We start from the raw sequence: 15,161 nt of genomic DNA on the forward strand, positions 1-15,161 counted from the left end.
AGCACACAAAGAAGACGAGTTCAGATGATGCCATTCGAGGAACTCCAATGGGCCTTTCTCACTCATGCACATGCCATGATCGGAATATGGCGCAGGGGAAGGAAGACTTGCAGCCCTCATCCAAAGACCAACAAATATCGCATGACGTGCAATGGTAGGAGATGGATGGAGGGGTGGGGGCGAGTTCTTTCATGGGAAAATGCGACCCCCCCCCCCCCCCCCCCCCAATAATGGTGCAACACAATTCTGCAGCTCCGAACGCAAGGTGACCCTATGTATCAGGAGCAACCACCATTGGTTCCAAGTGGTTGCTGTAGGTGCCCGGCTCTAGTGGCACATCCATAATGCGATCCTCACGGTTCCATACCTTCTTCCATCCAGAGGGGCTGCCTGGGGACCACTTGGAGATATAACACTGACCTTGAATCAGCAGTTAGAGGGAGACCAACCTGTCTGCCAGGGGTTAGGTTATGGTCCTATACCAGCTGCCAAAGCTCCTTTACGCAGCTACGTCACTTGGGTAAAACCGTCTGTCCGCATGTAATGGATGAGTGGTATGACTGACAACAAGGCCAGGGCCGACGTACAGTTCATTCCAGGTGTACACGTTTTGGCATTTATCGCAGGAGGGAGCCATCTGCGTGCGTTGAAGTAGAGGCATGCGAGACGACATGTACAGAACTCGTCGTCTACGTCCACTGAATCCCGACTCAGTCTCCCAGTCCCCCGTTTGTGAAGCCTTACCTTGTTTCGCTTTGCCCCTCGCAGAGGAAAGAAGCAGGCGAAGAGGAACTTGCCCCAGCTGATGACGGCAGCTAGGCACCAGTTGAGGCGAGCCATGCCTGCGTCTGTCCCGTCTCGTCGGCCAGCCTCTTATCTCCAAACCCACCTTCCCTCCACGTAAAAAATAAAGATGTCAAACGAAACAAGAGACCCCAAAGCGTCCAGAGACCCTCTTCTCTCCGTGGAGCAGGAATGGATTTAAAACCTTTCCGCAATTTGGATGTCGAATGGGGATTTATTATTCTTTCATGGGTTTTTGGGCAATTTTTGCTACACCTGTCTGCCAATTCCAATTTGGGTGGGGAGGACAAGGGAGGCTGGTGAGAAGCTGCTGGTGGCGTCCCAGAAACGGAGTAGACTTTTGGGTGGTCCGGGGGTGGGGGGGACACAAAAGCATCGACAGCCTAAAACTGTCCTCCTGTCTTTGCACCCATCCGTCTTCCTCTCCCGTCGGTCTCCTCTTGTCTCCACCGGCCGGTCGGGATGAGTCAGTCCTCAAAGTGTGATGAGCACCGTCGGCTGCGTAATGCCAAGAGCCCGTCGCTGATCGACGACACTGTTACACATACACACGCTGGCATGCCCACACCCCCTCGTCTCTCTCTCACACACACACACACACACACACACTAACACACGCATTTACCCTCGCCTGCAAAAAAAAAAAGCATGCCCCTGCTGCGCATACATCCACATGCTGAAGAGCCCCCCTCTCTGTTCACACGGCTCCCCTCCAGGCTCAGGATCCCCGGTGCATCGCGCTCACACACACACACACACACACACACGCCTCTCTCCCTTCACTGCTCTGTGCAGCTCGCTCTCTCTCACACATACACACACGCACTGATGCTGCAGCACTTACTCAGCCAGCGCGGGAGGAGGGGAGCGAAAGAGTGAGGAGGGGAGGGGGGGATACAAACGGTTGGAAGGAGAGAGTGAGAAAGAGAGAAAAAATGGGAAACGGGAAAGCTTTCTGCTGAGAACGACAGATTGAGGGTTTTTATCCAGTGTTTTGTATTTCGGAGTTGAGGCCAGTGTGCACGACCGTGCGCATCAAGTAGTGATCACCGGAGAGGTGCAGGCGCACGGGAACGGGCTGCAGGAGTGCATGGACGAGTCAAGATGGATGGATGAGAGACACCAGGAGAATGGGAGCAGAGAGTCGCAGAGAAGGATGGGGGGGGGGGGGTTGAGAAAATTGAGCAGAGAATACTAGTGAACACACGCACAACAGCATGCGCAACATACGCACACAGCAGCAGCCGTCATGGTGCACGGCGGGCACGGGCTGAGACGATTGTGGCGCGCGTGGAGAATTGGGTCGAAAGGAGGGAAGAGAGTAAGAAAGGATGGAGGATGACAGAAGAGGAGCGGGGTGTTGAATCACGGTGTCTTGGGTGATTATTTCCCTCTCACACGCACGCACGCCGGCACACACACACACACACACGCGCGCGCGCGCACACAACTGCAGGTGGTGCACAGGCTCGTTCACTGTGCTGCAGTCTCTCTACGCTTCAGTGGGAGCACATTTTCACTGCAGAACGCTTTTCTCTGCTACCCCCCTGCCCCCCTCTCCTCACCCCCATCCTCCTCAATCCCTCTCACCCCTCCCACCCTGCACACCAACGCAATCACAACACATCAAAGCAATGAGCGAGGGAGATAAAGTGTAAAGAGGATGCTGTTCTGTCAACCAAAGCTGGCTCAATCCGGGGGCGGTAGAGGGGGGGGGGGGGTATGGAATATGAAAATAAAATGACAGTAAAAAACATTTGTTTCAAACAGAACGGCTTCCATCAGAGCTGCTCTTTGTGCTATTGAACTGAAATCTGCATTCTGTCAGTATATGAACACAGTGCGCCATCTATCCATGTACAGTCCTTTCCTGAGAGGGGATCGATGGCTCGGTGGGTGAAAAGCATTTGCAGATATTAAGAGCAAAATGCATGTAAAGCAATATATTAACCCATGCTGAACATTACCACTTACTGATCAACAACTACTGCAAGCACAAAATAATGCCACAGTTGCTTCTGTAAAGAGTAAAGAGTTAGAAACACTGCTACTTTGGTGGAACAGCAGGGACCCCGGGGACAAGACGGACATGCAGGCTCTTAAACCCTTTAGATGAGGTACAACTCAACCAGAAAAAACTTTATTAGGTAAATATGTAAGAAACCCTGCAAAGAACAACATCAGGAGGGATTCTCCTTCCAGGACGGACATCCATGCAACAGATGTGTCCCGCTGTCTCATTATAGACAGAATATATATATATATATGTATATGTATATATTTATACTGTATAATGCAAAAAGAAATCACTTCTATAAATGGCCACTTTTCCACAAAAATAACATATCCACCAAAAAGCAAACCGGCGCAGTTTTTTGTGCTGCACAGTTTTCCACAGCAGTGTGTTCTGTACATCTCAGTGTGAGACTGGGCTTGTGTCCCACCCTCTTGGCAAAGTGCTGACCTTTCTCATTAGGCCTAAGCAACTTGCATAATCACTGCTGACTTCTATTGACTGGCCTGTCACGCTGCCTATCTGTTTGACTGCAAACCCCCGTGAAAAAGTGGCGGCTGCCAAAGAAAAACGTCTCCCTCAATGACTCCCCCCCCCTTGTCATCTGCAGCAGGATCCGGATTCATCATTTTGCACAGAGTGCACAAAAACAGGTTGGCTCTTTATCCTCTAGTGCACCACAGGTCTTCACTGGTCATCAATATTTATCAAACATTGGCCATTTTTCCTACTGTTCAAGTATAAGCCCTGTTTGAAATTGCATTCTGTCCCTTAATAATATTTAATGTTGAGCTTAATGAAAACTCTTCCTCCTGGTCTACACCTGCACCTGCACAATTACCTCTTTGTTGTTTTCATTTGCTCAGAGCGAGGTTATCTGAATGTTCCATTGCATGCAAACAAAATCTGAGGAAAGCTAATTTCAGTTAATGCTTTTAAAGATTGTAATGAATGTTTCATTAAAACTCTTGTTGATACAAAAAGGAGGGATGAACAAACCAGTTGCTGGTCTGATGAGTTGTGTCAGTGTGTTTGAAAGTGCATCTTTTTGTGGTGTTTTTTTGCCTCTTTTATGAAACTGGAGAGGGGTTCTGTCAAGAATTTTCATTCTGGGAGTAATTAACGGCTGCTACTACAAAATAAATAATACTGTCCCTACTGTATTTAGTAAATACACTGAGAAGATGCTCATGTTCATCCCCATTGGCAGCTCGTCTCCTTAGCTTAGCATAAAGACCGTAAAACAGCTATCTGGGCTCCGACCCAAGGTTGCAAAATCAGCTCTTTATTCACTATTCATCTTGAGAACTGACTTATTGTTGAATGCATACAAAAACCAGAGTGTAAAACAATTTGTTCTTTTATTTGGGGTTAAGCGGCACATTTCCCTGATCAGGGCCAGTTGCCAGGCAACCAGTGGGACTCGGCAAAGCAATGCAAAACAGCAAATTCCTGCTTTAACACCTGTGTTTGTGCTATTGACAAACGAGATGCAACGTGTGGATTGGTGAGCCCTGGTGAGATGCTGCGGATTCTGTCATCTTGGCAGAGTCAAGATGAGGGTTTTCCACTCCGAGCTAAGTCAGCTAGCCGCTGCCAATGGCTTCGTACCTGCCGAACAGCATAAATCTTCTCATCCAGCTATAACACAAGAAAGGGAATCGCTGTGTTTAAACAATAAAACGGTTTCCATACTGCATTTGACTTAAAATGTGACCTTCCTGGTGTAAAAAAGTCTGTCCCAATTATCAAAGATGGTGCAGAGTTTAGTTTTCTGCACCAGCGTATCACATTCACATTCAGAGCACAGAATGTGCACTGTACGGCGCAGACAGCAGATTAGGTACCATCACACACCTCATCATTCACTAACACACAGACTCATCAGCCTCCAACTTCTCTCTTATACTCCCTTCGCCTCAACCCTTCTCCCCGACATCCCCTTTCTCACTTTACTGTCAGCCACGCTCCCACGGTTTTGAATACAACTTATTTGAGACACATAATAACCCCCCCCAAAATCTGCAAATATAGGTAAGCATTAAACATCTCATGACTAAATTAAGGGACGTATGGAGCACCAGCACACAGAATTCAGGCATCACATGCACTCGCTCTGCAGGCACGCCAGCCCCTACTGCAGGGTGTCAAACATAATAATACATAATAATGGGCACGCCGTGATGTTTCAGACACGTCTCTCTTCAATCACGTCTAATCCAAGAGCACCGCAGAGACAGAGGTGACCCCCCACGGCCTGTGATCAATGAGTCGGTCTATTAAGTGAAGGTGCTTTGATCAGTGGTTCTCAATGACACCGGATCATTGGACTTTGGTGATCTCCAAACGATTTGGTGTTTGAACCGCCGTAAGCTAAATCCTATAACTGTAATCATTACCGTTCCCTCATATAATCAGCACACGACAATTGAAGAAACGGTAAGATAATAATCCCTTTTTTTAAGACGCCAATCAGGAGTCCACATCTGCGCGGGAGAAAACCTCCAGGTGACGGGTTGGTCTTTAGCGGGAGCAAGCGATGCGCGGGGACAGGGGAGCTCTCTCGGAAGCGCTTAAGAGCGCAGCGCAATGAGCGGTGACACATCCGGGGCCTGCTGCCAAGGGAAACTCGGTTATCCAACCCCCCCCCCACACCTACCGGGGACCCCCGACCTCTCCTCCGACCCCAAGGGAGAAGAAAACATTGCTTTGACAACATTTTTCAGATTTTCCTTGCCACAGTGTGGATAAGGACGGCTGATCTGGGTTCAGCCACAGCAGGCAGAAGGTGACCATCAATGTAAATGCCCCCGATAAGCTGCAATCAGGCCCCAGGCGGACGACAGCGGCGTAACACAAGTCAGCAGCACCGTTATCAGCAATCAGCTGCAGGCCGAGGCCCAATTAGAATCGACCCCCAACTCTCCACTCGGTTCCTTTAACTCATTCGCACCGTGCAGCTTTCCCCCTCTGCACCAACGAGCAAGAGGTAAAGGTTGATTCTTGTTTTGTGGAGCCGAAATACAGACGGCACAGTGCGACGCTTTAGACCCAACGACGCTGTTGGGATCCCAAATGGGACACTTTGGATTCATACTCCTTTAGAAGAACACCTCCCGTGCCTCAAATAACGCTGCATAAGAAGGAACTTAACATCTCATCGACAAAGCTCACGGGCAGCTTTGTTAATTAGGGTGGTAATTTTCTTCACATTCAAAACAAAATCTATTTTTTTTAATTCAAAAAGCAACCAGGGAGCAATAAAACGAGCGGAGCCGCTCTGACGTTTATCAGATCTAATCCGTTGTCCTCCTCTCTGTCATCACAGGACGTGCGCCTGGAACACAGCAGCAGTATTGTGGTTACTTTCATTTGGGGACGAGCTCGGAGACAGCCTGAGGAAAGCTGCCCCCCCTTCCCCCTCCTCATGTCCAACATCCAGCGATAGCTCACGTCCTGCTGCTGACTTGGCTGCTTTCCAGCCAGGTTTGCGGCGTGCTTTTAGCCCCACTAATGTAGCTACCTATGTAGGTTAAAGACCCCCTCGTGGATGACAAAACACAGCAGAGCCGGGGGGAGACATCTCAAGGTGAGCAGCGCTCATAGGCGCTCCCTGCAGAGGTGGCGGAGACAATAAATAGGAAAGGGACAACGATGTCAGACAGACATTTCTCAGCTGTGATTGATTCAGTCCGACTGGCACAAAATAAAAACAGCACAAGTAAAAGTGAGCCGTGACAAATAGTCTTAGGAAGAAAAGGACATGGGTGTTCTCCAAAGCAATTATTTAAAGGAAAAGAGTTTAAATTGTATTACTTAGTGTGAGCATGTGCAGGAAAGAAAGTTTTCATCCTGGAAAATGTGACTTTTGCAAAGGAATTTTCAGACCCTTTAATTCCTTAAATGCACCAAGAGATCAATAGCATGACAACGGGAACTTACTTAGTGTAATTATACACGATCATCACTGATCACGGCCTTGGATTACAATGCTGACTGCTGAGACTTTGTTGTGCTGGAAGACAAAGGGACAACAATGCAGTTCATCCATGAGCAAAACTCAGCAGTGTGGCATCAGGATAAGAGCCGTTTGCAGTGCTCAGGATGAAGAGGAGGGAAAACACCCATGAAACCAAAGCCAGCAGAGGCCCAGTGTCTTCTGGGTAATCGCACAACGTTTCAGACCGACTCACACCAGGCCGGGCAGAACATTCATTCTCGCGCTATTTGAATATATATATCTCTTTTATGTCTCTTGGTAGTCTGTCCTTGTTTGATTTGTGTCTCTAAGTCACATTATGTTGGCGAAGGACTCTTGGACCCCCGCAAGGTTGTGCACTACACAACCATTTTTTGAAAGCAGAGATGCTGCCTCACGTTTTTCCTCAAATGTGTCCTTTGTCTGGACACAAAGACGCTGAATGAGTTCCGACAGCAAGTTCACTGTGGCCTTGAATGACAAAGAGCTAAACATTGTAAGACGTGAGAGGACAAACCGGATACGACCTGTTAAAATAACGAACATTAAATTCACATAGTGACACCGGAGCCGGCAAATAAGATCATTCGAGAAATGGACGTAAAAAAAAGGAGCCACGGCAAAACGCTTCCTACTTCCTCATAAAGCTCATTAGCTCTGCTGATGCTCTGCTCTGCTGCAGAGAGACGGAGGAGAGAGACAAATGGGAAAGGGCGGGAATAAACAGCAGAGACTGGATGTGGATGAAGTGAGACGATTGCAAGGAAAGAGGGACCCTGAAGGAGAAAAGATGTTTAATGTCCATTTTGTCAGATGCGGCAAAACGCCATTTCTCCTTCAAGGCAACGTTTAGGTCTGCAAACGCCTTCCTCTGGCCGGCGTGAAAAGACAAAACAACAGGCACGAACAGATGTGTGAAGAGCCGGTTGGACTGCAACGCAGGTTATACATTTAGCAAAGAACCATGGCGGCCACATGAGAAGGGAAAATAAAAGAATCAGCGGAGGAAAACAGCGAGAGACCTTTACTCTCCTTCAGAGCCAAAGCCACGAGAGGCAGTGAGCAATGTGCCTCCCCTCGGGGAATTATGGGAAATGAACCGTTCCAAAGGCCTAGTATATCCAACGGGACACAACTTCAGGCCTCGCTGTCAATGTGTCACAACACTGGCAAGACTCACACACGCTGTGCAGATGCCACCGAAACGCACAAGGAGGATTGGAGTTGAAAAGGCAACACTTTGCATTTGACAAAATATATCAAATGCGCAGAGTTCAATTTGTAGGATTGCTTTTGACCCTTGGGGACCGCCATGCTCAAAGTAGCTGAGATGAACACAGGCGTGCACGGGAAGCACATGGCCGCAAACATCCCGACAGACGACGGACGGTCGGCTCAACGAACCGATGGTTGCTTCCCGTCGAGGGCTCCGCTCCCTGCCTCCGCCTGGTTGCCATGGGAGATGTTTATGTAAGCCATGCCTAATCCTGTTAACGGTTACTGCTGCTGCTAAGCAGTTCGGCAATGCTGCACTGCAAAAAAGAAAAATGTCTATGTTGAGTCTTTCCATTCAGTGCGTTTTATATCTTTGTCTTGCCACAAGAAGCCGGTAGAAGACGGTTTTGGGCTTCGATCGAGGAGAAGAGGACAAGGAAAGGGGGCAGGAGACGGGTGATTGGTGCATTCACATTTACATTTTGAAGCTCTGCTTGCATGATCTGCTGGGCCGAAGCTATATTGAATAGATAACCAGTACATTAGTGTTATCAAATCCGGCAGTGAAAAAGTAATAAAAACTATCTCAGCCTGATAATGGAGGGTGGAACCGTTTACTTTCTGTGTTCCTCAAAACAACCCTCAGTTCTGATGAGTCAAGGTCATCTTTAAATCTGGACATCCTAAAGCGTCATGGACAATAAACCCCCCACCTCATTGTCTTCAACCTTCACCCTGTCGTAAAAATGTCAACCTTCCATATTATCATATGATCGCCCTTCCAACGATGGGAGTGTCATTCAGGTATTCCACCATCTTCTGTAGGAGAGGAACGCCAAGCGAGACGTCTAAGCCTAATTATCTCAATTAAAAAGCAGAGAGTATGAACCTGTCGCACAAAAGAGGATCATACAGACGCGAGAGAAGAGAGACTCGTAGAAGCGGGGCCACGGAGCAACGGATGAGCCCGTCTACCATCCGCCGTGGCAGATGGGAAGTCGCATACATGCAGTCTACACGCCTTACAAAGCAGATTGAACAGGCTCCTCCCCCCTTTCTCCCCACTCCCGCGCCATCAGCGCTATTAGTATCATTCTCTTGGCTGAGGGATCAGGCCATTGTAGTTACTTGATGATGAAGGTCAAGGAAAGAACCAGCAGCGGCTTTGATTCTGTGAGTAGCCTGTAAGGGTTTCCCAGAATCCACTAGGGGCCCCTACCGGGGGACCGCAGATGAGGATGATCTCTGCAGAGCTTTATGCAGTGCTATGAATGTATCTTCAGTAATCTATTCAGGCTGAGGTAGATAGCGGGGCACTGTGGGTCGCTCCACCGTTTTGTTCCAGATTGAAAAACCTTCACCAAGCTCCTCCCTCTCCACCTCCTGACCAACACGACTCTGCAGGATCCGGGAACGAGAATGAGTCAAAAATCCGGGAGCTCATACGGAAGAGCTACATTTCTCCGAAGGCCCACTTTTCTCTCGCACTTCTCGTGACTTCAGCAATCAGAGTGCTGCTCTTTCACATCCCGCGGGACCCAGAGCTCTGCGTGACTGCGTATTGAACGCCCTGCACCACAAAAAGCTAAACCGGGGACAAAAACTCATGCAAACGTCCTCAGCATGCAGGACGAATGAATGTCGTCCCGGTTCAGCGCAGCCCACATTTTTTAACCTCTTTTGCTGTGCAAACGAAAACATTGAACACGGTTGATTAGCGGTGTTTTTTGATGAGAGGGCCCGTTGACTTCCAGCAACCAGCACAGCTCAGCAGCTCCGCCACGGGAGACGTTTTCCCCAATTGCAGAGGTCTGTGTAACATCACTACTACACTTCTGATTAAGCCGGCAGCAGTGGGGAGAAGCCTCCTCCCGTCACAGGGTCAAAGGTCAAAGCATTTGACCCTCTTTCATTCGAGTTGCCTAATCTGCCAAATGTGTGGTTTAACACCGACGGGCTGGTTGTTGTGGTATTTTTCCCTGATGCCAGGAGCCAGGGATGCAAAACAAGGTTCAAATCTCACACCTCGCTCATTAGAGGAGCGATGAACCGGAGGCGGTCAACCAGTGTTTTCGTGCCAGCTCTGCGGAAGCAGCCGCGGGGCGACGAGGTTGAGATGGAAGCCGCGGCATGAAGCGCTAGGAGCTGTGATCAGAGACCCAGACGTGTACTTCCAGCACAGTGAATGGCCACATTGGACTTCTTTGAATCAGCCATCAAGATAATGAGATGATATGCGCCAGCATGTTTTGGTGTGCTACACAGAAACCAAAGCTCTGAGGCCTGACTCTTCTCTCTCAGCCGAAAATGTTTCAGGTCAAATTTTCATTTGATACAATTTTCCTTAGCAAGGAAACCAACTACGAGCATTCCGCTCTGCCTCCGCGTGCGGCTTTGATGCAAATGGCGTTAAACAGAGCTGTCATCGAGGCACAAAGCGAATGGTGGAGGAGCCTTTTTCACTGCGACTAGCTGGTCGATCTGAGCAGCACGCAAGTCCTCCCAACCTCATTTAATCGCAGGTGCCGGTTCTCCTCCCTGTTCGTCTCTCGCACAGAGAACCCTTTTTGTTGGGAGGTCAATCCGCTGGGAACATTTCTGCGGTGCAGAGTTCAACGCTTCAGAAAGGGCAGGCAAACAAGAGATTTGATAATATTCTAAGCTTATAGGTATTTCCTTTCATTGCTTTTGAGCAGGGGGACATCCCACCTTTATTAAAAAGGCAAATATTGTCGTGCTGTTATTATGCTGATTGAATCCCTGTCACTATAGTAAAAAGCGTGAATCTTATCTTTAGTCTTAAGATATTTATGGGGGTATGTTTTGTCATGCAATCAGCATATGTGCTCTCCTATGCATTATTGAGGTAAAATAAATATTTATCATACAGTTGTGGTGGCATTGATTTGCCTTTCGCTACTTGAGGAAATCATGCACATTCAGAATGACCCAAAATACTGCTGGAAAGGTGTCAGCGTCTAATATGCATCAATTGTCTTTTATCCCTGTTCATGTGTGTTCATGTATGGACGAACGCAGATGTGCACACGCAACTCAACACATACTGCAGCGTCACTTCTGGGTTTTCAGAACCCTATGAGGAGTGACATGAGTGTGGAGGGTAAACGGAGTGTCTGGGGGGGGGGGGGGGGCAGCTTGTTCTCTCCAGCCCTCTTTTAGAGTTCAGACAAGTCCCACGATGCTGGGAGATTAATGAAGCTGCACTGACACTGTGATCCCTACAGGATACACACACACACAGACACTGTCACAGGGTTACATGCACACACACTATCCATTTCACCTTATGGCAGTTTTTATGTACCTGCAAGGAAACAAGCTTTACACAATTTAGGTACACACGGAGAGATGCACACACACGCTACAGACATTGCATTATCTGTCAAACGGACTCACGCTCAAGTACGGCAAGTTAAAAAGGCAATATCTAAGAGGGCCTTTTGATGGAACATGGCTCAGGGATTCATCATGCTAGTGGATTGATCGTCTTCATTCAAAACAGATCAGGTGAAATGGGCCTGCCGGTGTGCATCTCCATCCCCGAGTGATACAAGCAAGCTGCACCACAGCTCGGGAGAGTCGAGAGGATGTCGCATTAACACATGCACTAATCTCACACCTGCACTGAGGCCATCAGTGTTACACAGTGCAGCACTGCCCCTGTGTGGTCACAAATAGGTACTGCAATGTTGCAGCTGTGCGTACATTATACATAAAGGGGTTTGTCAGTATTATTTTTAATGTATTTGTTTAACTACTAATTACTTGGGATTATGTTTATTTCTTTTTGTTGACAACAAATGACCGAATTAATTTTGAAATACAGGACATCCAAAAATATACCAGAAATGTGCTCATACTCAATCATACCACCGTATGCCGTGTTTTATTTTGTACTTTATTACTTTTTTCTTGTAATGTTGTAACGCGTTATTCTTTACTTGGGACAATGATGCACAGCATAAATGGAAACTGTGCAATATGTGAACTGTATTTTTTTGATTTGACTATTGGTTTCATACAAAAACCATTGTTTTGTTTTTTACTTGATTCTTATAACATTCCATTTCAACAATAGAACGACGCATGGTAGACGGGCTCATCCGTCGCTCCGTGGCCTCGATCAAAGCTTTGACAAGTAACGAGAATCGGCGAGAGAGAAACTGGCCAATCGCGGTTTAAAACGTCACACTTCCGGTCTGTCTTCCGTGAATGGCTCACTCGGCTAGCTGGTTTCTCTCATTCATTCAGCGTTTTATGGTATAATGCCCTTTATAAACAACGAAAAATAAAAAGTAAGTGTTATGATTCACCATTCACATTTCTGCCAACAGTACGTGACAGTTCGGGTAACTTAACGTTGGCTCTTAGTTCCTCCTAAGATACCTAACGTTAGCTGATACTCACCTGGATGACAAGCTAACAGCTACCTAGCATTAGCCTCTACGCTCCGCTGCTTTATTTGTTTACATGCTTTATTCCACAAAGAATGTAACGTTAAAGCAATTTGCCACCATTAACGATGACGTCTCAAGTGGAATTGAGTTTTTATGGATACATTTGGACTGACATGTTTATTCAGACGACGTGGCAAAGGTGGCATCCGTTAAACATTAACGTTACTCTTGGTGGCTTAGCAACGCGAACGTCAGTATTGCTGCAGCTGTGACATTGAGCAACAAGGTGCGAGGGGCCTAACAACACCCTTCAACTGTAACATTGACGATACTGTACTGCTTCGGGTACCTGGTTGCTTTTATAATACGGTTGCCAGCAACATTATGAATAGTTTGTAAATAGTGAGCTGCCTTTCAGCACAAAATAGTTGTGCTGTGTGTTGCATTTCAGTTGCCTGCAGAACATAGTACCCACGTACGTGTTCTGCAACAGATTTGTCCTGACGTTCACCTGAATAGTCCTCTTTGGCGAAAGCTTCCTTTTTCGGCGATCAACACCGAGCTGAAATGACAACTAACGGTGGCGCAAAACGCTCAGGTTAATGTAAACGGGTGTCCAGTACTTTATGGCTCAGAACTGTACACCCCGTGACACACTCTCAGCCAATCAGAATGCTTGATTTCATCTACCCTATTACAATTATACATTTTAGTCGAGATTATTGATTTATTTCTTTGTGGATTAGTTAGAACAACAAAGACATGTTGTGCAATCCACACTTCAGTCACGTTGTTCATATTTGTATAATTGACCCACAAACATCTTTTTGAATTTTGAGCCACTTCATCCTTGATGTTGTGTCTTGCCTACAGACAACCGCCATGGCTTCTCGAGCAGGCCCGAGAGCAGCCGGTACGGATGGCAGTGACTTTCAGCACCGGGAGAGGGTTGCTTCTCACTACCAGATGAGGTAGGCGAAGTAATTAATCAGTGTGTCAAACGTATATCAAGTGGTTACAAAAGAAAACTCAAATCTCTTGACATGAGTTCCCCTGCTATGATTTGATCCTGAGGTTTAGTCATCAATGCAAGGATCACTTTGGTTAGCTCGTGAATCTGTGACTTGTGTGTGAATGTACACGTATGTGTCCTTTGGCGCAGCGTTGCTCTGAAGTCTGAAATCCGAAAACTCAACATTGTCCACGCGCTGATCTGGGTGCTGATGGCCGCTCAGGTAACATCCCCCCCCCCCTTCAACGTGACCGTTGTAACCGCTGTAACGCAGTATAAGTCAATGTGTCTTCATCTTTTCTCAGGTGACCGTGAGCCAGCTGAGCCTCGTGTCGCACAAGGTCGTGGCCTCTCCATACCAGTGGGAGTATCCTTACTTCCTGAGCATAATTCCCTTGGTCTTCAGCTTCTTGGCGTTGCCCCGCAACAACATCAGCTACCTGGTCATCTCCATGATCAGCGCCGGGCTCTTCTGCGTGGCCCCGCTGGTCTACGGCAGCATGGAAATGTTCCCCGTGGCCCAGCAGCTGTATCGACACGGGAAAGCCTACCGCTTCATCTTCGGCTTCCCCGCCGTGACGGTCATGTACCTGGTCATCGTCATCGCTGTGCAGGTGCACGCCTGGCAGATCTACTACAGCAAGAAGCTGCTGGACCAGTGGTTCACCGGCACGCAGGAGAAGAAGAAGAAATGAGCTGACCTTGAGGACGCTCAGATCTTACTGCTGAGGCTTTCTTTTGGAAACCCGCCACTGAACTGGTGGATCAAGACAAACTCTCAAAAAGAGTCTTTTCTATATTTATATTTGACAGTGGTAACTGGTTAATTGTTAGCTGAAAAGCATTCCCTGGACTGCCTGTCACTGCCGCCGTCATTCTGTACATTAATTCTCCATCATTCAAAATGTAAATCTGAAAATGTCGTGTGTTTATGCCTTATTTTAGATACAGGTAAACAGACAAGTACCTGGAGGAATACTGTACTCACATGTAAGTTAATGTTCTGCAAACAAATCCAAAAAGTAATTGAAATATTAAACAGGATCATTTCACTTTACGTTGCCAAAGCCAGACTTCAGAACGTGGTTTCAGTAAGTCTTCCGTTTTCAGTTTATTTGGCTCCTTCACCGTCTCTTTGGTGGTGTTTTGCAACACAGCTTCATTGCTCTCTGAGGCTGTTGTGTGTACAAACAAACCCTGAAGGACACCACATGTCCTGTGAGCAGGCTGCTAACTGAGCTAATTGTTTGCACCGCAGATCTGTAACGCATAAAACCTCTGAAATAAACCTTTAAGAATCTTCTGAAGGAGACGTTGATCATAACGTGTCTAATTGAATGATTTCTGTCGTATTAATTGAATCGAATAATCATGCAATCAAACACTAACACCGCCCGCTGCAAGGCTACATGGCTGCGAGGCTTCATGGAATGCATCATCCGATGAGATCATGCAAGTGGAAATAATTATCTCAACTCTTGTCATTTCTGTGTATGTCTTATTTATAATAAGAAATTTGATGAATTGAAGCAGTGAAAGTTTATTACGGGCAAAACAAACAGAACTTACGAAGAGCACAACGCTAGAGAAATGTACAGGATGAGAGACAGTCAGAGCTCGGCTCGGTTTGTTGTTCACCAAAGTTTTTCGTTGTGTTGCTATGGTGATTTTACCAAACTTGCTCTGTGGAACCGACAAGGTGGAATCAGAGCAGACGTT

At 47.3% G+C, this 15,161-nt stretch overlaps 2 protein-coding genes across 12 annotated transcripts in view; one reads left to right on the forward strand and one right to left on the reverse strand.

The window, feature by feature from the left end:
• Positions 1-1,588, reverse strand: part of tns1a (tensin 1a) — a 56,843-nt gene extending 55,255 nt beyond the window's left edge. For 10 of the 11 annotated variants that reach the window (XM_040173240.2, XM_040173168.2, XM_078101168.1 and 7 more), the window contains exon 1: positions 745-1,588. In XM_040173240.2, the coding sequence (XP_040029174.2) occupies positions 745-840 (96 nt within the window). In that variant the 5' untranslated portion in view covers positions 841-1,588. The remainder of the gene's footprint in view (positions 1-744) is intronic. The other variant, XM_040173186.2, reaches the window with a different exon arrangement.
• Positions 1,589-12,096: 10,508 nt separating this feature from the next.
• On the forward strand, positions 12,097-14,766 carry LOC120816559 (protein jagunal homolog 1-B). Its single transcript, XM_040172264.2, has 4 exons — positions 12,097-12,328; positions 13,304-13,401; positions 13,593-13,665; positions 13,748-14,766. Exons 2-4 carry the CDS (start codon positions 13,313-13,315, stop codon positions 14,135-14,137), a joined length of 552 nt encoding a protein of 183 aa, XP_040028198.2. The 5' UTR covers positions 12,097-12,328; positions 13,304-13,312; the 3' UTR covers positions 14,138-14,766.
• The last annotated feature ends 395 nt before the right edge of the window (positions 14,767-15,161 follow it).

This window comes from Gasterosteus aculeatus, chromosome 1, assembly GCF_964276395.1.
Source record: "Gasterosteus aculeatus chromosome 1, fGasAcu3.hap1.1, whole genome shotgun sequence".
Lineage (NCBI taxonomy): Eukaryota > Metazoa > Chordata > Actinopteri > Perciformes > Gasterosteidae > Gasterosteus > Gasterosteus aculeatus.